Here is a 20115-nt window from a genome sequence, read left to right as displayed (position 1 = left end):
TGTACACACTGCTCTATATACTGTACATGCTGCTCTATATACTGTACACACTGCTCTATATACTGTACAGGCTGCTCTATATATTATACACACTGCTCTATATACTGTACAGGCTGCTCTATATAATGTACAGGCAGCTCTATATACTGTACACACTGCTCTATATAATGTACAGGCTGCTCTATATACTGTACAGACTGCTCTATATACTGCACAGGCTGCTCTATATACTGTACACACTGCTCTATATACTGTACAGGCAGCTCTATATACTGTACAGGCTGCTCTATATACTGTAGAAATAGTTAAAATATCCTGCGCTGGTAAGGTTTAGGCCGTATACTTGAAGGGGGAAGGTTGTTGGGGACAAAAATGTGGACAATAAGAGAGGATGATAAAAGAGTTTTTATTTTAAATAGTAAATCTCGCATAAAAATGACGTTAAATCATAATGAAGGTTAAAAAATGATAAAATATTAGATAGAGATAGCTGGTGGGTCTTTTGGGGTGGAGGCTTTTTGGAGGTTCCTGGTAGTGGTAGTCTCGTGGGTTTCTAGGCCAGTTTTTAGAAGGATAGTAGTCTGGATATTTCCTATGTGTAAAAAGGAGAAAGAGAAGGGGAAAAAAAAGGGGGGGTGGGGTTTTAGTGACCGGATTGTTCCCCGTATACTTAGAGTGGCTGCTCTCACCGGTGTAAGAAGTGATTTACCTGTTGTCGGTCTAGGTAGATTTCCAGGTGTTGATGGCTTGTGCTTGGGCTGATGATCGTTTGTAGATATTTAGGCAGCGGGATTAGAGAGTGCTACTAATGAAAATAGAGTAATATTAGTTAAGCCAATAACGCTTGGTATAGGGTCTGAATGGCACATATAAGGGGATGCAGTTTTTTACCTGTAAAGGAGGGGGGTTCTGTGTAAGTAGCAGGATTGCACTAGATGGTGTCTGCGGTCTTGATTGTTGTCCGGTTCTGGGTGATGGACAGCTGTTGTTAATCGCAGTGCTTGAAGCTGCTTGCTACTGTTGGCGGATAGTAGAAGGGTTTTGTTATACCTGTGGTACAGTACAGCGGGTCTGAGTGGCACAGGTGAGAAGATATGCGTATTACCTGTACGAGGTGCTGTATAGGTTCCAAGGTAGCCTGGGCTGGTGACTACGGTCTTAAAGCCAGTTATCTGAGGCTGGGTGATGGACAGCTGTATGCGTATCCAAAAGAGCTTTGAAGGATAAATGTTAATATAGGTATATCTATGGATTCTATTAAATAGGGGGAGGGGGGGGGGGGGGAGACCTGTATAGTGCAGGTAAAATGATTAGAATGTTACCTGTTGGGTTAGAGCACTGAAAGTGTGCTTGTTCCTTGGACTCACTGGTAGTATCAGTAGCAGTGGGGAAGCAGTATCTGTGCTCTATGTTAGGGTACTGAGGATCTGCTTAAACCTCTTGAGCTTATTCGTGGTGGTAGTTGCAATCAGGGGAGATGGGCAGTCTAGTGTGTGTGCAGCATGTGCACACTGCAGTGCAGTCTTAGATGCTGAATGTCACCGTGGGAGCAGAGCTCAGTACTTACTGTTAGTAGTCTGTCAGGGATGGTTCTGCTAACAGGGACTCGTTGGCATCCCACTGTGCTCTCAGAGTCACAACTGGCAGCGGGGGGTAGAAGAGTAGTGGGGCATAGAGATGGGTCGCGCAGGGAGTGAGACAGGGTCCCGGCCGGTGACCAGCTGTTCTCCCTTGCGCTGCGTGTCCTCCGTCGGCGGTCTGTGGAGGGCGGGAAGGACCTGGAGTTTGCGCCGTGTATCAACGCAGTAGGACCTGCGTGACGTAAGTGCGCGTGACAGCGCGCATGTGACCCGTACCGGTACGGTGGCTTACAGGGACCAAAAAGACCAACGCGTTTCAAGAACTACGGTTCTCTTCCTCAGGGATGGTCTACTGCTGTAAGTAGGTCACTTATATATGCGCGCTTGTGCATAATTAATTAGTGGGGGCGGGGTCTGCTTGGTAATATGCTTTAGTTTGGATGGATGCATTAGTCATCATTGAAAGCAAATAACTCAATCTCAGAATTGAGTCCCTTTGGTTTTAATGTGTCCAGGTTGAATATCCACTTGCTTTCAACCCTGGACATTTGTTTTAGATAGTCCCATTTGCGCCATTGTTTGTGGACCTTCTGTAGGCCTGTGATGGTAGTGCCCTTAATGGAACCTCCATGTTTTTCGGAGTAATGTATAGATAGAGGGTGTCCGTCAAATTTTTTGGAAATATTGCGCAGATGTTCATTTATGAGCACTTGTAGGGGGCGTTTGGTTCTACCTATATAAAGTTTGTTGCATGGACATCGGAGGCTGTAGATGACGCCATCGGTGTTGCAAGTAATGAAGTCTGAGATTTTGTAGGTGGTTTGGTCTTCCGTGATTATTTTTTGTTTTTTAGTGTGCAGCTTCTTGCATGCTGCACATTTATTACAGGGATAAAAACCAACAGTTTCTTTAACACCTTAAGCCCCGCGGGTGGTTTGCACGTTAATGACCGGGCCAATTTTTACAATTCTGACCACTGTCACTTTATGAGGTAATTACTCTGGAACGCTTCAACGGATCCCCCTGATTCTGAGACTGTTTTTTCGTGACATATTGTACTTCATGATTGTGGAAAAATTTCTTCGATAACACTTGCGTTTATTTGTGAAAAAAACGGAAATTTGGCGAAAATTTGGAAAATTTTGCAATTTTCAAAATTTGAATTTTTAAGCCCTGAAATCAGAGCGATATGTCACAAAAAAGAGTTAATAAATAACATTTCCCACATGTCTACTTTACATCAGCACAATTTTGGAAACAAAATTTTTTTTTGTTAGGGAGCTATAAGGGTTAAAAGTTGACCAGCGATTTCACATTTTTCCAACAAAATTTACAAAACCATTTTTTTAGGGACCACATCACATTTGAAGTCACTTTGAGAGGTCTTTATGACAGAAAATACCCAAAAGTGACACCATTCTAAAAACTGCACCCCTCAAGGTGCTCAAAACCACATTCAAGAACTTTATTAACCCTTCAGGTGCTTCATAGGAATTTTTTGAATGTGGAAGAAAAAAATGAACATTTAACTTTTTTCACAAAAATATTACTTTAGACCCAATTTTTTTTATTTTCACAGGAGTAACAAGAAAAAATGGACCGCAAAATTTGTTGTGCAATTTCCCCTGGGCACGCAGATACCCAATATTTGGGGAAAAAACACTGTTTGGGCGCACTGTAGGGCTCGGAAGGGAAGGAGCGCCATTTGACTTTTTGATTGTAAAATTTGCTTGAATAATTAGCGGACACCATGTTGCGTTTAGAGAGCCCCTGTGTGCCCAAACATTGGAGCTCCCCCACAAGTGACCCCATTTTGGAAACTAGACCCTCCAAGGCACCTATCTAGATGCATAGTGAGCAGTTGCAACCCCCAGGTGCTTCACAAATTGATTCGTAAAAATGAAAAAGTGAAAAAAAAAACACTTTTTCATTGTTACGAATCAATTTGTGAAGCACCTGGGGGTTCCAACTGCTCACTATGCATCTAGATAGGTGCCTTGGGGGGTCTAGTTTCCAAAATGGGGTCACTTGTGGGGGAGCTCCAATGTTTGGGCACACAAGGACTCTCTAAATGCAACATGGTATCCGCTAACAAATTGAATGGAAAATCGGCTCAAATTGTTAGCGGACACCACATTGCGTTTGGAGAGCCCCTCTGTGCCCAAACTTTGGAGCTCCCCCACAAGTGACCCCATTTTGGAAACTAGACCCCCCAAGGCACCTTTCTAGATGCATAGTGAGCACTTGGAACCCCCAGGTGCTTCACAAATTGATTTGTAATAATGAAAAAGTGAAAAAAAAAACACTTTTTCATTTTTGTGAATCAATTTGTGAAGCACCTGGAGTTACAAGTGCTCACTATGCATCTAGATAGGTGCCTTGGGGGGTCTAGTTTCCAAAATGGGGTCACTTGTGGGGGAGCTCCAATGTTTAGGCACACAGGGACTCTCCAAATGCAACATGATATCCGCTAACAATTTGAGCCGACAATTTGTTAGCGGATATCATGTTGCATTTGGAGAGTCCCTGTGTGCCCAAACATTAGAGCTCCCCCACAAGTGACCCCATTTTGGAAACTAGACCCCCCAAGGCACCTATCTAGATTCATAGTGAGCACTTGGAACCCCAGGTGCTTCACAAATTGATTCATAAAAATGAAAAAGTGTTTTTTTTTTCACTTTTTCATTATTACGAATCAATTTGTGAAGCACCTGGGGGTTTCAAGTGCTCACTATGCATCTAGAAAGGTGCCTTGGGGGGTCTAGTTTCCAAAATGGGGTCACTTGTGGGGGAGCTCCAAGTTTGGGCACAGAGGGGCTCTCCAAACGCAATGTGGTGTCCGCTAACAATTTGAGCCGATTTTCCATTCAATTTGTTAGCGGATACCATGTTGCATTTAGAGAGTCCCTGCGTGCCCAAACATTGGAGCTCCCCCACAAGTGACCCCATTTTGGAAACTAGACCCCCCAAGGCACCTATCTAGATTCATAGTGAGCACTTGGAACCCCAGGTGCTTCACAAATTGATTCATAAAAATGAAAAAGTGTTTTTTTTTTCACTTTTTCATTTTTACGAATCAATTTGTGAAGCACCTGGGGATTCCAAGTGCTCACTATGCATCTAGATAGGTGCCTTGGGGGGTCTAGTTTCCAAAATGCGGTCACTTGTGGGGGAGCTCCAATGTTTGGGCACACAGGGGCTCTCCAAACGCAACATGGCGTCCGCTAACAATTTGAGCCGATTTTCCATTCAATTTGTTAGCGGACACCATGTCGCGTTTGGAGAGCCCGTGATGTGCCTAAACAGTGGAGCTCCCCCACAAGTGTCCCCATTTTGGAAACTATACCCCTCAAGGATTTTATTAAGGTGTATAGTGAACATTTTGAACCCAGAGGTACGGCACAGAATTTGTTTACATTAGGTCATCATATTGAATAAGTTGTCATTATTCTTGAGCGCAAGTGCTCGCTACTTGAGTTTGCATCGGGTACTCAGGTATGCACCATGTACAGCGTGTGCTCGAGTGACATGCTCGAGTCCCTGCTCCGCATGTTTCACGGTTATTAGACACCCAAAAAAAAAACATGCGGGGATCGCTCGTGCATGGCAGGCAATCCCCGTAAAGTTTTTTGGCCGCGAAGCATATGGGGCAGAGACTCGAGCATGTCACTCAAATACCCACGATACTCAATGCATACCAGAGCACCCGATGCAAACTCAAGTAGCGAGCACTTGCTCTCAACACTAGTCGCCATATCGTCATCTTTTTTTCTTACTTTTGAAAAAAATCCCAACCCCAGCCCTAACCCTAGCACAACCCTAGCCCCAGCACACCCCTAGCCCCAGCACAACCCTAGCCCCAGCACAACCCTAGCCCCAGCACAACCCTAGCCCCAAACCCAGCCCTAACCCTAGCCCAATCCTAACCCAAGAGTTTATTTTTGACGCCGTTCCTTGTGCGGTATAAGTGATTAGACGACTTTATTCTTCGGGTCGGTGTGATTACAGCAATGCCAGAATCATATGGGGTTTTTATGACTGACAGCTGTCACACACTAAAAGACGCATTTTTTGTAAAATTTAGTTTTTGCATCGCCATATTTTGAGAGCTATAATTTTTCCAGATTTTGGCAGACAGTCATGTGACGGCTCGTTTTTTCCGGGATGACTTGACGTTGTTATTGGTGCCATTCTCAGGCACGTGACATTTTTTGATCGCTTTCTATTCCGATTTTTGGGAGGCAGAATAAACAAAAACCAACAATTCAGGAATTGTTTTTTTTTTTTTTTATTTATTCTGTTCCGCGTGTGGTAAAATTGATGAGGTAGCTTTATTCTTCGGGTCAGTACGTTTACAGCGGTACCACATTTGTATCATTTTTCTATGTTTTGGCGCTTATACACAATAAAAGCTATTTTATAGAAAAAAATATTTTTTAGTATCGCTTTATTCTGAGAGCTATAACTTTTTGATTTTTCAGCTGATGGAGCTGTATGGCGGCTTGTTTTTTGCGGGACGAGATGACGTTTTCAGCGGTATCATTTTTATTTATATGCGTCTTTTTGATCGCGTGTTATTCCACTTTTTGTTTGGCGGTATGGTGATAAAGCATTGTTTTTTGCTTCGTTTTTTTTTTTTTTTACCGTGTTCACTGAAGGGGTTAACTAGTGGGACAGTTTTATAGGTCAGGTTTTTCCGGACGCGGTGATACCAAATATGTGTACTTTTACTGTTTTTTTTTTTGTTTTTTTTATAATAATATTTATTGATGGGTACATTATATTTTTATTTTTGGTGTATTATTTTTTTTATTTTTTTAGAATATTTTTGCACATTTTTTTTTTTTCCACTTTCACACAGTTTATACACTTTATTGCTTTGTCCCACTCTGAGACTTTCACTTTTTTTTTTCTGATCGCCTGCATGGCACAGGAATGGAGCACCATCCCTATGCCATGAAGGCTGTCAGAAATGCACAGTGTGAAGATTGCTTGGAGATGCACTGCGCATGTCCAAGCAATCTTCCTGCTCTCTGGTGACCCGGATGTTGTCATGACGACATCGGGTCGTCATGGCAACACCCGGTAAGCCTTTGCAGACTGCGCTGGAAGCCGGAAGAGGTGGTGAGTATCGCCGATCACCTCCCCTTGCCCCCGCAATGCCGCGATCGACTTCAATCGACTTCGATCGCAGCATCGCGGGGGTTAATGTGCTGGGAGCGGTGCAGGACCGCTCCCTGCACATAATACCGGGTGTCAGCTGTGACAATCAGCTGACACCCGGCGGCGATCGCGCCCGCACAGCCTGTGTGCGCGCGCGATCGCGATGACGTACTAATACGGGTCTGGCTCTTAAGTCCCAGGGCACAGACGCGTATTAGTACGTCAGATGTTATTAAGGGGTTAATAAGTGTGGGTTGATTAATGATTTGAGGATTGCGAACTGTTGGTGCGATGAGGTTCCCTAGGTTTTTTGCTTTCCTATAGATGAATCTTGGTTTTGGTGGAATAAGGTCGCCTATTGTTTTGTCATCGTGAAGGATATGCCAGTGTTTTGAAATTATTTTTCTTAATAAATATGTATTGGAGTTGTATTGAGTTATGATAGGGATATCTGGTTGTGTTGTAGGGTCAGTGGCATTAATTTTTGTGGTGCTGTTCTTGAGGAGGTTATCTCTGGGTATAGTTTGAATCTGATTTTTCACTTTTTGTAAAAATTGTGGATTGTAACCTTTTTCTAAAAATTTATTTGTTAATTGTATGGCTTCTTCGTTGAAGTCCCCAGTGTTGGAGCAATTTCTATATAATCTCATGTATTGACTGCGTGGGATGTTTAACAGCCAGCTGGGGAGGTGACAGCTGTCCAGAGAGATGAAGCTATTTGAGTCCGTTGGCTTCATATATGTTTTTGTATGGATTTTTTGATCTTGGATATATATGTTGAGATCTAAGATGTTTAGCTGTTTTTGGCTTATGTTGGAGGTAAATTCCAAGAAAAAGTTATTGATATTGATCTCCCTGATAAAGGAGTCTAGGGATTCTTGGTCACCAGACCAGATAAAAAGTACGTCGTCAATAAATCTTTGCCAAAATACCAAGTTAGGTCTGAGTGTGCCGCCTGGGTGGATAGCTAACTCCTCCCATTTGCCAACGTATAGATTGGCATAGCTTGGGGCAAATCTAGTACCCATTGCTGTGCCCCATTGTTGTGTGTAGAAAAGTTTATCGTGTTTAAAATAATTATGTGTCAGTATGAACTTCATACATTCCTTCATGAACATTATTTGTTCTTTAGGTAGTTTGTTTTGTTTCAAAAGAAAATGTGTGGCTGCGTCGCAGCCCGCATTATGCTGAATCACGGTGTATAAGGACGAGATGTCCAGGGTGCCTAGGATGAAATTGTCATGCCATTTGATTTTTTGTAAAAGCTGAAGTACATGTTGACTGTCTTTTAAATATGTCGGCAAAAGGGGTACTAGGTCTTGTAAGTGTTTATCCACAAATCTGGATAGATTTGATGTTAGGCATTGGATACCTGAGATGATAGGTCTGCCTGGAGGATGGGAGAGTGACTTATGTATTTTTGGTAGATAATAAAATGTTGCAAGACGTGGGTGGGAGATAGTGATGTATTCAAACTCCTGTTTCGTAAGGAAGCCTTTATCTAGTCCTTTGGTAGTTAGTGTTTTTAGTTCTTTTAGGTACATATCTGTGGGGTCCTCCCTCATAGTATTGTATGTTCTTGTGTCACTTAGTAGTCTGTTTGTTTCTGATTGATATTGTTCTAGATCCAGTATAACTATACCACCTCCTTTATCAGCTGGACGGATAATTATGTTCTGATTTTTCTGTAAGATATATATTGCTTTCCTTTCAGAGGCGTTAAAGTTGTATTGGAATTTGTTACATTTTTTGTGGCTTAATTTACGGATATCTGAGATGACATTGTTTTGAAAACTTTCGAGTGCAGATGAGTATTCGTTTAATGGATGGAATTTGGATTTGGTTTTTAAGTTGGTGTGGGCATATTTCAAAGTGAGTGAGTTTCTAGGTTCATTTATGTGCCCCCGGTCCTGATGTTTCAGGTAGTATTTTTTGAGTGCTAGTTTTCGCATAAACTGTTTGACTCCAATGAAAGCTTGAAATTTATTGAATCCTGTGGAGGGGGCATATTTAAGACCTTTAGTTAGGAGGTTGATTTCGTTTGGTTTTAGGGTATGTTTACTGAGATTGAAGATAGTGTCGGCTTTTTGGTTTATCTCTTCTGTATCTGCCTTTTTCTTTTTGGAGAGTTGCCCTCCTCTACCTCCCCTCTTACGTTTGTTTTTTGTGCCCTCTGAAAAAAATTTGAGGAGCTGGTTTTCTTGCGTACTTGTGGGTGTCTGGGGTTACTATCGCGACTTTGTCTCTTGGGGTGTTATTGGAGGCCATGTCTGGTTGGTCTTCCTCGTTGAATGGAGATTCATTAATAGTTTCTAGAATGTCAAATCTATTATTTAAAGTGGTGGGAGTGGCTATAGGTTGTGTGACTTCAATAGTCATCAGGGGTTGGATTGGGTGATTTGGGGGGTTTGGGAGGTTAGGTGGGTTTAAATTAGTAATATACTGTACACACTGCTCTATATACTGTACAGGCAGCTCTATATACTGTACAGGCAGCTCTATATACTATACAGGCTGCTCTATATACTGTACACTCTGCTCTATATACTGTACACCCTGCTCTATATACTGTACAGGCTGCTCTATATACTGTACACACTGGTCTACATACTGTACAGGCAGCTCTATATACTATACACACTGCTCTATATACTGCACACGCTGCTCTATATACTGTACAGGCAGCTCTATATACTGTACACACTGCTCTATATACTGTACACACTGCTCTATATACTGTACACGCTGCTCTATATACTGTACAGGCTGCTCTATATACTATACACACTGCTCTATATACTGTACAGGCTGCTCTATATACTGTACACACTGCTCTACATACTGTACAGGCTGCTCTATATACTGTACACGCTGCTCTATATACTGTACACACTGCTCTATATACTGTACACACTGCTCTATATACTGTATAGGCTGCTCTATATACTATACACACTACTCTATATACTGTACACACTGCTCTATATACTGTATAGGCTGCTCTATATACTATACACACTACTCTATATACTGTACACACTGCTCTATATACTGTATAGGCTGCTCTATATACTATACACACTACTCTATATACTGTACACACTGCTCTATATACTGTATAGGCTGCTCTATATACTATACACACTACTCTATATACTGTACACACTGCTCTATATACTGTATAGGTTGCTCTATATACTATACACACTACTCTATATACTGAACACACTGCTCTATATACTGTATAGGCTGCTCTATATACTATACACACTACTCTATATACTGTACACACTGCTCTATATACTGTATAGGCTGCTCTACATACTGTACAGGCTGCTCTATATACTGTACAGGCTGCTCTATATACTGTACACACTGCTCTATATACTGTACACACTACTCTATATATTGTACAGGCTGCTCTATATACTGTACACACTGCTCTATATACTGTACAGGCAGCTCTATATACTGTACAGGCTGCTCTATATACTGAACACACAGCTCTATATACTGTACACACTGCTCTATATACTGTACATACTGCTCTATATACTGTATAGGCTGCTCTATATACTATACACACTACTCTATATACTATACACGCAGCTTTATATACTGTACAGGCTGCTCTATATACTATACACACTGCTCTATATACTGTACACACTGCTCTATATACTGTACAGGCTGCTCTATATACTGTACACACTGCTCTATATACTGTACACACTGCTCTATATACTGCACACACTGCTCTATATACTGTACACACTGCTCTATATACTGCACACACTGCTCTATATACTGTACACACTGCTCTATATACTGTACAGGCTGCTCTATATACTGAACACACAGCTCTATATACTGTACACACTGCTCTATATACTGTACATACTGCTCTATATACTGTATAGGCTGCTCTATATACTATACACACTACTCTATATACTATACACGCAGCTTTATATACTGTACAGGCTGCTCTATATACTATACACACTGCTCTATATACTGTACACACTGCTCTATATACTGTACAGGCTGCTCTATATACTGTACACACTGCTCTATATACTGTACACACTGCTCTATATACTGTACAGGCAGCTCTATATACTGTACAGGCTGCTCTATATACTATACACACTGCTCTATATACTGTACACACTGCTCTATATACTGTATAGGCTGCTCTATATACTGTACAGGCAGCTCTTTATACTGTACAGGCTACTCTATATACTGTACACACTGCTCTATATACTGTACAGGCAGCTCTATATACTGAACACACAGCTCTATATACTGTACACACTGCTCTATATACTGTACATACTGCTCTATATACTGTATAGGCTGCTCTATATACTATACACACTACTCTATATACTATACACGCAGCTTTATATACTGTACAGGCTGCTCTATATACTATACACACTGCTCTATATACTGTACACACTGCTCTATATACTGTACAGGCTGCTCTATATACTGTACACACTGCTCTATATACTGTACACACTGCTCTATATACTGTACAGGCAGCTCTATATACTGTACAGGCTGCTCTGTATACTATACACACTGCTCTATATACTGTACACACTGCTCTATATACTGTATAGGCTGCTCTATATACTGTACAGGCAGCTCTTTATACTGTACAGGCTACTCTATATACTGTACACACTGCTCTATATACTGTACACACTGCTCTATATACTGTATAGGCTGCTCTATATACTATACACACTGCTCTATATACTGTACACACTGCTCTATATACTGTACACACTGCTCTATATACTGTATAGGCTGCTCTATATAGTATACACACTACTCTATATACTGTACACACTGCTCTATATACTGTATAGGCTGCTCTATATACTATACACACTACTCTATATACTGTACACACTGCTCTATATACTGTACAGGCTGCTCTATATACTATACAGACTGCTCTATATACTGTACAGGCTGCTCTATATACTGTACACACTGCTCTATATACTGTACACACTGCTGTATATACTGTACACACTGCTCTATATACTGTACAGGCTGCTCTATATATTGTACAGGCTGCTCTATATACTGTACACACTACTCTATATACTATACACACAGCTCTATATACTGTACAGGCAGCTCTATATACTGTACACTCTGCTCTATATACTATACACACTGCTCTATATACTGTACACCCTGCTCTATATACTGTACAGGCAGCTCTATATACTATACACACTACTCTATATACTATACACGCAGCTCTATATACTGTACAGGCTGCTCTATATACTATACACACTGCTCTATATACTGTACAGGCTGCTCTATATACTATACACACTGCTCTATATACTATACAGACTGCTCTATATACTGTACAGGCTGCTCTATATACTGTACACACTGCTCTATATACTGTACACACTGCTGTATATACTGTACACACTGCTCTATATACTGTACAGGCTGCTCTATATATTGTACAGGCTGCTCTATATACTGTACACACTACTCTATATACTATACACACAGCTCTATATACTGTACAGGCTGCTCTATATACTGTACACACTGCTCTATATACTGTACACTCTGCTCTATATACTATACACACTGCTCTATATACTGTACACCCTGCTCTATAAACTGTACAGGCTGCTCTATATACTGCACACGCTGCTCTATATACTGTACAGGCTGCTCTATATACTGTACAGGCAGCTCTATATACTATACACACTGCTCTATATACTGTACAGGCTGCTCTATATACTGTACAGGCTGCTCTATATACTGTACACACTGCTCTATATACTGTACAGGCTGCTCTATATACTGTACACACAGCTCTATATACTGTACAGGCTGCTCTATATACTGCACACGCTGCTCTATATACTGTACAGGCTGCTCTATATACTGTACACACTGCTCTATATACTGTACACACTGCTCTATATACTGTATAGGCTGCTCTACATACTGTACAGGCAGCTCTATATACTGTACACACTGATCTATATACTGTACACGCTGCTCTATATACTGTATAGGCTGCTCTATATACTGTACAGGCAGCTCTATATACTGTACACTCTGCTCTATATACTGCACACACTGCTCTATATACTGTACAGGCAGCTCTATATACTGTACACACTGCTCTATATACTGTACAGGCTGCTCTATATACTGTACACACTGCTCTATATACTGTACACACTGCTCTATATACTGTACAGGCTGCTCTATATACTGTACAGGCTGCTCTATATACTGTACACACTGCTCTATATACTGTACACTCTGCTCTATATACTGCACACACTGCTCTATATACTGTACACACTGCTCTATATACTATACAGGCAGCTCTATATACTGTACAGGCAGCTCTATATACTATACACACTGCTGTATATAATTGTTGTGCAGTCTGTGCACTATATACAGCTGTGCTCTGTGTGTAGACGCTGCATTTTGTGTCTTCTCTCAGCAGTTCACCTTTTGCACAATAGTGGGGTGTACTTATATTACAGGTCAGGGAGGTGGCAGTCAGCGGAGGCCATCGCCTGTGTTACCCTTCTGGGGTCTCAGCAGCTCCAGATCGTCTCCACATCGTACAATCCGCTTTCTGTACGATAGACATTATCCGGCAGGGAAGCACAACTGGAGTGCGGAGCTTCTCTCGGTTGGGAGGAGACGGGGCCCATGTTCAGTGTCAGTGGATAAAGAGGGAGAGGACAAGAGAAAGAGCAGAAGAGCGATCAGTACCTGAGCAGGAAAGAATCTCCTGAGGAGGATGTGATGACTGAGGATCTAACTGCATGCCTGACCTATACTGCATGCCTGACCTATACTGCATGCCTGACAGCAGAGTGTAATGTTCTGAGCAATGAACTCTCAGCAATCTGCAATCCACAATCGTACGTGTCCTGTCACAAACCTCCTGCCTTTAGCTGTAGAATTGATCTGTAAATGGATTACTGGAAAACTGCTGAGGAGATGATCGGGGAGACATAATGAGATCTGCATGGGAAAGTAGAATTGATCTTTCTAGAAATGTCTCTTGTAGGATAAATCCCCGATCAGTATATAGTCCTCCACAATAGTGATTGTGATGCAATGTACTGAAGAAAAAGATCTGCTCCCCTAATCCCGAAACTCTACAGACTCCTGTATGTGATGTAAACGAGGAATAATCGCTGCCTCAATCACACCCATCCTCAAAAAGCCCTCCCTTGACCCATCCTCTCTGTCTAGCTATCGCCCCATATCACTTCTCCCCTATGCCTCAAAACTACTGGAACAACACGTCCATTCTGAGCTGTCCTCCCACCTCTCCTCCTGCTCCCTCTTCGACCACCTACAATCTGGTTTCCGACCGCACCATTCTACTGAAACTGCACTGACCAAAGTTACCAACGACCTACTAACCGCCAAATATAAGCGACACTATTCTGTCCTCCTTTTAGACCTGTCATCTGCCTTCGACACAGTGGACCATTCCCTCTTACTAAAAACTCTCATCTCTCGGCATCACAAACTGGGCCCTATCCTGGATCTCCTCATATCTAACAGACAGGACATTCAGTGTCTCTCACTCACAGACCATCTCCTCATCTCACCCCCTATCTGTCGGTGTCCCCCAAGGTTCAGTTCTAGGACCCCTGCTCATCTCCATCTACACCTTAGGCCTGGGACAGCTCATAGAGTCTCATGGCTTTCATTATCACCTCTATGCTGACGACACACAGATCTGCCTCTCTGGACCTGATATCACCTCCTTACTAACCAAAATCCCACAATGTCTGTCTGCTATTTCATCCTTCTTCTCTGCTAGATTTCTAAAACTTAACATGGACAAAACAGAATTCATCATCTTTCCGCCATCTCATTCAACCCCCCCAACTGACCTATCAACGTCAATGGCTGCCCATTGACTAATCCACTTTTCCCCCAGCCTCTCCTCTCTGTCAATCTCTTCACTGGCTCCCCATTGAACAGAGACTCCAGTTAAAATCCCTAACCATGACACACAAAGCCATTCACAACCTGTCTCCTCCACATATATCTTGCCTACTCTCCCGCAACATACCCGCACGCAACCTCCGATCCTCACAAGATCTCCTTCTCTACTCCCCTCTTATCGCCCCTTCCCACAATCACATACAAGATTTCTCCCGTGTGTCTCCCCTACTCTGGAACTCTCTACCCCAACACATCAGGCTCTCGTCCACCGTGGAAACCTTCAAAAAGAGCCTGAAGACCCACCTCTTCCGACAAGCCTACAACCTGCAGTAACCACCACTCCACAAATAATGCTGCACGACCAGCTCTACCCTCACCCATCCCTTGTAGACTGAGCCATGGCAGGCAGGGTCCTCGCTCCTCATGTACCAGTCGCCATCACATGGTGTTCAAGATTATTGTAATTGCTCTTGTATGTATACCCCTTCTTCACATGTAAAGTGCCATGGAATAAATGGCGCTATAATAATAATCTGATGTGGAAATATGTAGTAGAGTCACATTCTTCTCACTGCAGGACCTGGATCCAATGGTCTGTAGTAACCGCGGATCAGTGTTATCTCACTAGTGTTAGAATTATTGTCCGCCGTTCTCCACAATATGGGAAGAACAAAACTTACACTGATGAGAACCGGACACCTGAGCGATCTACCAGCCAGAATACAGAGATCACCAGTGCACAGTAGAGATCAGCTCCCGGCACAGCAACAGGAGATTGTAGCCTCTCACTCAGAAGATGTGGTGGCTCTGAAAAGAGCCTTTGGGTTGTCAGGATGGAGCAGAGAATACAATTAACCTCCGAAGCCGTAGAGAGTGCGGCCCTGGCGCTTGAGCGCGTACACCACGTCCATAGCGGTGACGGTCTTCCTCTTGGCGTGCTCGGTGTAGGTGACGGCGTCACGGATCACGTTCTCCAGGAAGACTTTCAGGACACCGCGAGTCTCTTCATAGATGAGGCCGGAGATGCGCTTGACGCCTCCTCTGCGAGCGAGACGGCGGATGGCAGGCTTGGTGATGCCCTGGATGTTATCACGGAGCACCTTCCTGTGCCGCTTGGCACCGCCCTTCCCGAGACCTTTCCCTCCTTTACCGCGACCAGACATCTTCCAAATAATCAGTAGAAAAAATGACTAATCCGCACCGACTCTTCTTTTATATAGCGTATAGATGGACCAGAGAGAGGACTGCAGAGATGCCGCGTTTCCAGGGCGGGTCTTACAGAATCTACATTAGCTCCTCCTTCCTCTGCTGATTGGCTGAACACAGAACTGTTGGGGAGTTTGAATTTCCCGCTCATTGTGCAGTTTCCGCAGCGTCTAATATATATCTTTTCCCTGTGATGAGAAATGTGTCAGATACAGTCCATAAATAAAAGGGCAGACACGACACCAACCTCCTGCAAGTGAGATGAAGCTGAGTAGAAGCATCAGATCACTGCTGAATATACAGATAGCGGCACTGACAGTGATTAACCCCCACTTCCATCATACCAGCATATTCCTAACATGCTATTCACATCTCCATGGTCATTTCCGCATCTTACTACTCCCCTCATCATCCCTTGCCATGGCTTCATTCTGTACAATCTACATGTATTAATACATGTGACATTCTGGCTGCTCCCGGTGACTAATCTATAGGATCCTGACTGAGCTCTGTGACGTTTCCAAAACGGGCTTGTCACTTCTGATAGAATTGCTCTTGGGGTGCGGTGATTTGCCAGGAGCAGCAGCATGTGACCATGCCTGGACACGATCAGAGGAGGATTGTGGCAGCCAGGATTATTGCCTCTTCTAAGGACAGTGCAGGGAGGAAGCCGCGGTCAGCAGCACTGCTCAGATACTTAATATTTTGCCACCACTGGGATTTTCCGCTCATCAGAAATGACAATATTTACTTTCTCCTAATAACACTTGTATTGTAATTGACAGAGATCATAAAACTCAGATATCACTTGTTTCTTCATTTGAGGATTTGCACTTAGAGAACATTTGTTATCTTCCTGTAGAAGATAAAGACAACAGCTCAGATTGGGCAAATAAAAAAGGAACCGTATAAATAACAAAATCACTGAGCAGCTGATTGATTCTCATTCCAGTGGTCCCATATCCAATGGAGAATACACTGTGATCTGGAAGGTGATTACATGAATGTGCTCAGTGGAGTTTATCTATAGACCGGACACTTCTCTTCACAGCAGTAGTAACACAATTACATGTAGAAGCTGCGGAAACTACAAGGAGCGGGAAATTCAAACTCCCTAACGTCCTGTGTTCAGCCAATCAGCAGAGGAAGGGGAGGAGCTAATGTTAATAGTTACCGAATAGGAAGTTCCCGCTCAGGGGCTGATGGCTTTTTCTGTTCTTTGTCCTTCTGGATCACGTGGTTTCAGGACGGTCGGATATCAGGAAATTTGCTTGTGTTGAGCGATCAATGGTCTCTTGGTTCCATACAGGAATTTCTATCATTTCCAGGATCGAGGGAACAGTATCCGCTTTCTATAACACAAAGTGCAGAACTGATTCTAACAATGGTGACTCCATCACACCAGCAATATTCCGAGTGCCGGGAATATAAAGAAACGAGATACTGCAGTTTACAGAGAACTTTGAAAGAAGGAGGCGGGGATTTTATAAAATGTCGGTTAATATTATCTAGATAAACCTACTACAGAGCTGCAGAGGATATTAGTCTCTTAACCCTGATGCGTTTTCAGGATCAGACCCGTGCGGCTGATAGGAGTCAGCGAGTGTTCACAGGAGATAGCGCTGGATAATGGACGTCCTATAATGATCGCATCATATACACCAAGAAATCTGCGCATTTATTCCTTCAAAACACAGTCCAGACTCCTAATACATTATATAAAGCTGATATTATTGGATGTGCGGCAGGATCGGTGCGAAAACTAGTGGGGATACGAATATTAAGTGGTTGAATGAGTAGAATGTACTTCGTGTAGTCATCAGATCATTTCTACACACCCTTATAACTGCATTGGAGGGAATAATCCCCCCAGATACCAACTGCAGACTGAGAAGAGAACTGAGCGCCCCTGATGTTACTGAGCACAAGTGAACACTCAGCAGAATATGAAGCAGATGTGAGGGATCAGCTCGTTATTATGGAGGATTTGGTGGCTCTGAAAAGAGCCTTTGTGTTATAGTCAGACGTGTAGGACGGATCTAAGCTCTCTCCCCACGGATCCGGCGGGCCAGCTGGATGTCTTTGGGCATGATGGTGACCCTCTTAGCGTGGATCGCGCACAGATTTGTGTCCTCAAACAGCCCCACCAGATAAGCCTCGCTGGCCTCCTGCAGCGCCATGACGGCCGAGCTCTGGAAGCGGAGATCGGTCTTGAAGTCCTGGGCGATTTCTCTCACCAGGCGCTGGAAGGGAAGCTTACGGATCAGCAGCTCGGTGGACTTCTGGTAACGGCGGATCTCACGGAGAGCGACTGTCCCTGGCCGGTAGCGGTGAGGCTTCTTCACTCCGCCAGTGGCGGGAGCGCTTTTCCTGGCGGCCTTAGTGGCCAGCTGCTTGCGGGGAGCTTTCCCTCCGGTGGATTTACGAGCGGTCTGCTTAGTTCTGGCCATAGCTCTGTATAGAGGAGAACAGAAGTGATGAGAGGAGCGGAGAGAGCGGGATATTTATACTCCTCTGCTCCTGTTACCGCGTCATGTGAACACGCCCCCTGCACTGCATTGATAATATCATAAATTAACATGAGCCGCCAAAACAGGTGTGATATCCGCGACCAATCATTATTCCCAAAATCATCCCAACGCCCATTAATCCCGCCCTCAAAAAGAGGGGCAGGGTCTCTGTTCACACTCTTTTCTGGCTGCGGATACTGGCACAGGGTCACACCATGTCTACATGCGGCTTCTACAGCAAGAGCCGCCGTCGTCACTGTTCTATGTCACCAGTACACGGAGCTGTACAGGGTCTACTCTATCATCAGTCAAATCACTGGTTCTCCAATTCTCACATCGAAGTAATAACCGCACACTAATCCTTTCACTAATAAAGACGCAGGTTACAAGTGGTGATTGATTAGGATGATGTAAGAATTAGATTTCTGTAGGACATCGGCCCCTTCCCTCCATTGATTACACTGATCGGTCACCTGCACTGGTGTGATCGGGACACAGCGCAGCTCTATGCGGAGATGTGGGGAAAAGCTTATTCATTATAACACTGGAGCCGCTCCCTGTACACACTATAATCTAGAAGCGGCAGGATATACGGGCACTGATCATACAGCTCTGCCGGGGACAAGATGATGGCACTGATAATACAGCTCAGCCGGGGACAAGGTGGTGGCACTGATCATACAGCTCTGCCGGGGACAAGGTGGTGGCACTGATAATACAGCTGTGCCGGGGACAAGGTGGTAGCACTGAACATACAGCTCTGCCGGGGACAAGGTGGTGGCACTGATCATAAAGCTCTGCAGGGGACAAGGTGGTGGCACTGATCATACAGCTCTGCCGGGGACAAGGTGGTAGCACAGATCATACAGCTCTGCCGGGGACAAGGTGGTGGCACTGATCATACAGCTCTGCCGGGGACAAGGTGGTGGCTCTGATCATACAGCTCTGCCGGGGACAAGGTGGTGGCACTGATCATACAGCTCTGCCGGGGACAAGGTGGTGGCACTGATCATACAGCTCTGCCGGGGACAAGGTGGTGGCACTGATCATAAAACTCTGCAGGGGACAAGGTGGTGGCACTGATCATACAGCTCTGCCGGGGACAAGGTGGTAGCACAGATCATACAGCTCTGCCGGGGACAAGGTGGTGGCACTGATCATACAGCTCTGCCGGGGACAAGGTGGTGGCTCTGATCATACAGCTCTGCCGGGGACAAGGTGGTGGCACTGATCATACAGCTCTGCCGGGGACAAGGTGGTGGCACTGATCATACAGCTCTGCCGGGGACAAGGTGGTGACACTTATACAGCTCTGCCGGGGACAAGGTGGTGGCACTGATTATACAGCTCTGCAGAGGACAAGGTGGTGGCACTTATACAGCTGTGCCGGGGACAAGGTGGTGGCACTGATTATACAGCTCTGCAGGGGACAAGGTGGTGGCTCTGAACATACAGCTCTGCCGGGGACAAGATGATGGCACTGATTATACAGCTCTGCAGGGGACAAGGTGGTGGCACTGATCATACAGCTCTGCCGGGGACAAGATGATGGCACTGATTATACAGCTCTGCAGGGGACAAGGTGGTGGCTCTGATCATACAGCTCTGCCGGGGACAAGATGATGGCACTGATTATACAGCTCTGCAGGGAGGGG

The 20115-nt window shown here is 44.1% G+C and overlaps 2 protein-coding genes and 1 long non-coding RNA gene across 3 annotated transcripts; all 3 read right to left on the bottom strand.

The window, feature by feature from the left end:
* Nucleotides 1-390: 390 nt before the first annotated feature.
* LOC141161033 (uncharacterized) lies at nt 391-1218 on the bottom strand. Its single transcript, XR_012250613.1, has 4 exons — nt 1106-1218; nt 892-1017; nt 710-805; nt 391-592 (listed from the first exon to the last, which is right to left on the bottom strand). It is a non-coding gene; the product is annotated as an uncharacterized lncRNA (long non-coding RNA).
* A 14377-nt stretch (nt 1219-15595) lies between these two features.
* On the bottom strand, nt 15596-15907 carry LOC141161032 (histone H4). Its single transcript, XM_073645821.1, has one exon. It carries the CDS (start codon nt 15905-15907, stop codon nt 15596-15598), a length of 312 nt encoding a protein of 103 aa, XP_073501922.1.
* Nucleotides 15908-17974: 2067 nt separating this feature from the next.
* Nucleotides 17975-18406, bottom strand: LOC141161031 (histone H3). Its single transcript, XM_073645820.1, has one exon. The coding sequence runs from the start codon at nt 18398-18400 to the stop codon at nt 17990-17992; it is 411 nt and encodes a 136-aa protein (XP_073501921.1). The 5' UTR covers nt 18401-18406; the 3' UTR covers nt 17975-17989.
* Between the last annotated feature and the right edge of the window lie 1709 nt (nt 18407-20115).

Source organism: Phyllobates terribilis, unplaced genomic scaffold, assembly GCF_046119375.1.
Source record: "Phyllobates terribilis strain yellow unplaced genomic scaffold, ASM4611937v1 Scaffold_9__5_contigs__length_417890890, whole genome shotgun sequence".
NCBI lineage: Eukaryota > Metazoa > Chordata > Amphibia > Anura > Dendrobatidae > Phyllobates > Phyllobates terribilis.
The sequence above is the reverse complement of the archived record's forward strand: the minus strand, read 5'-3'. Positions and strand labels throughout refer to the sequence as shown.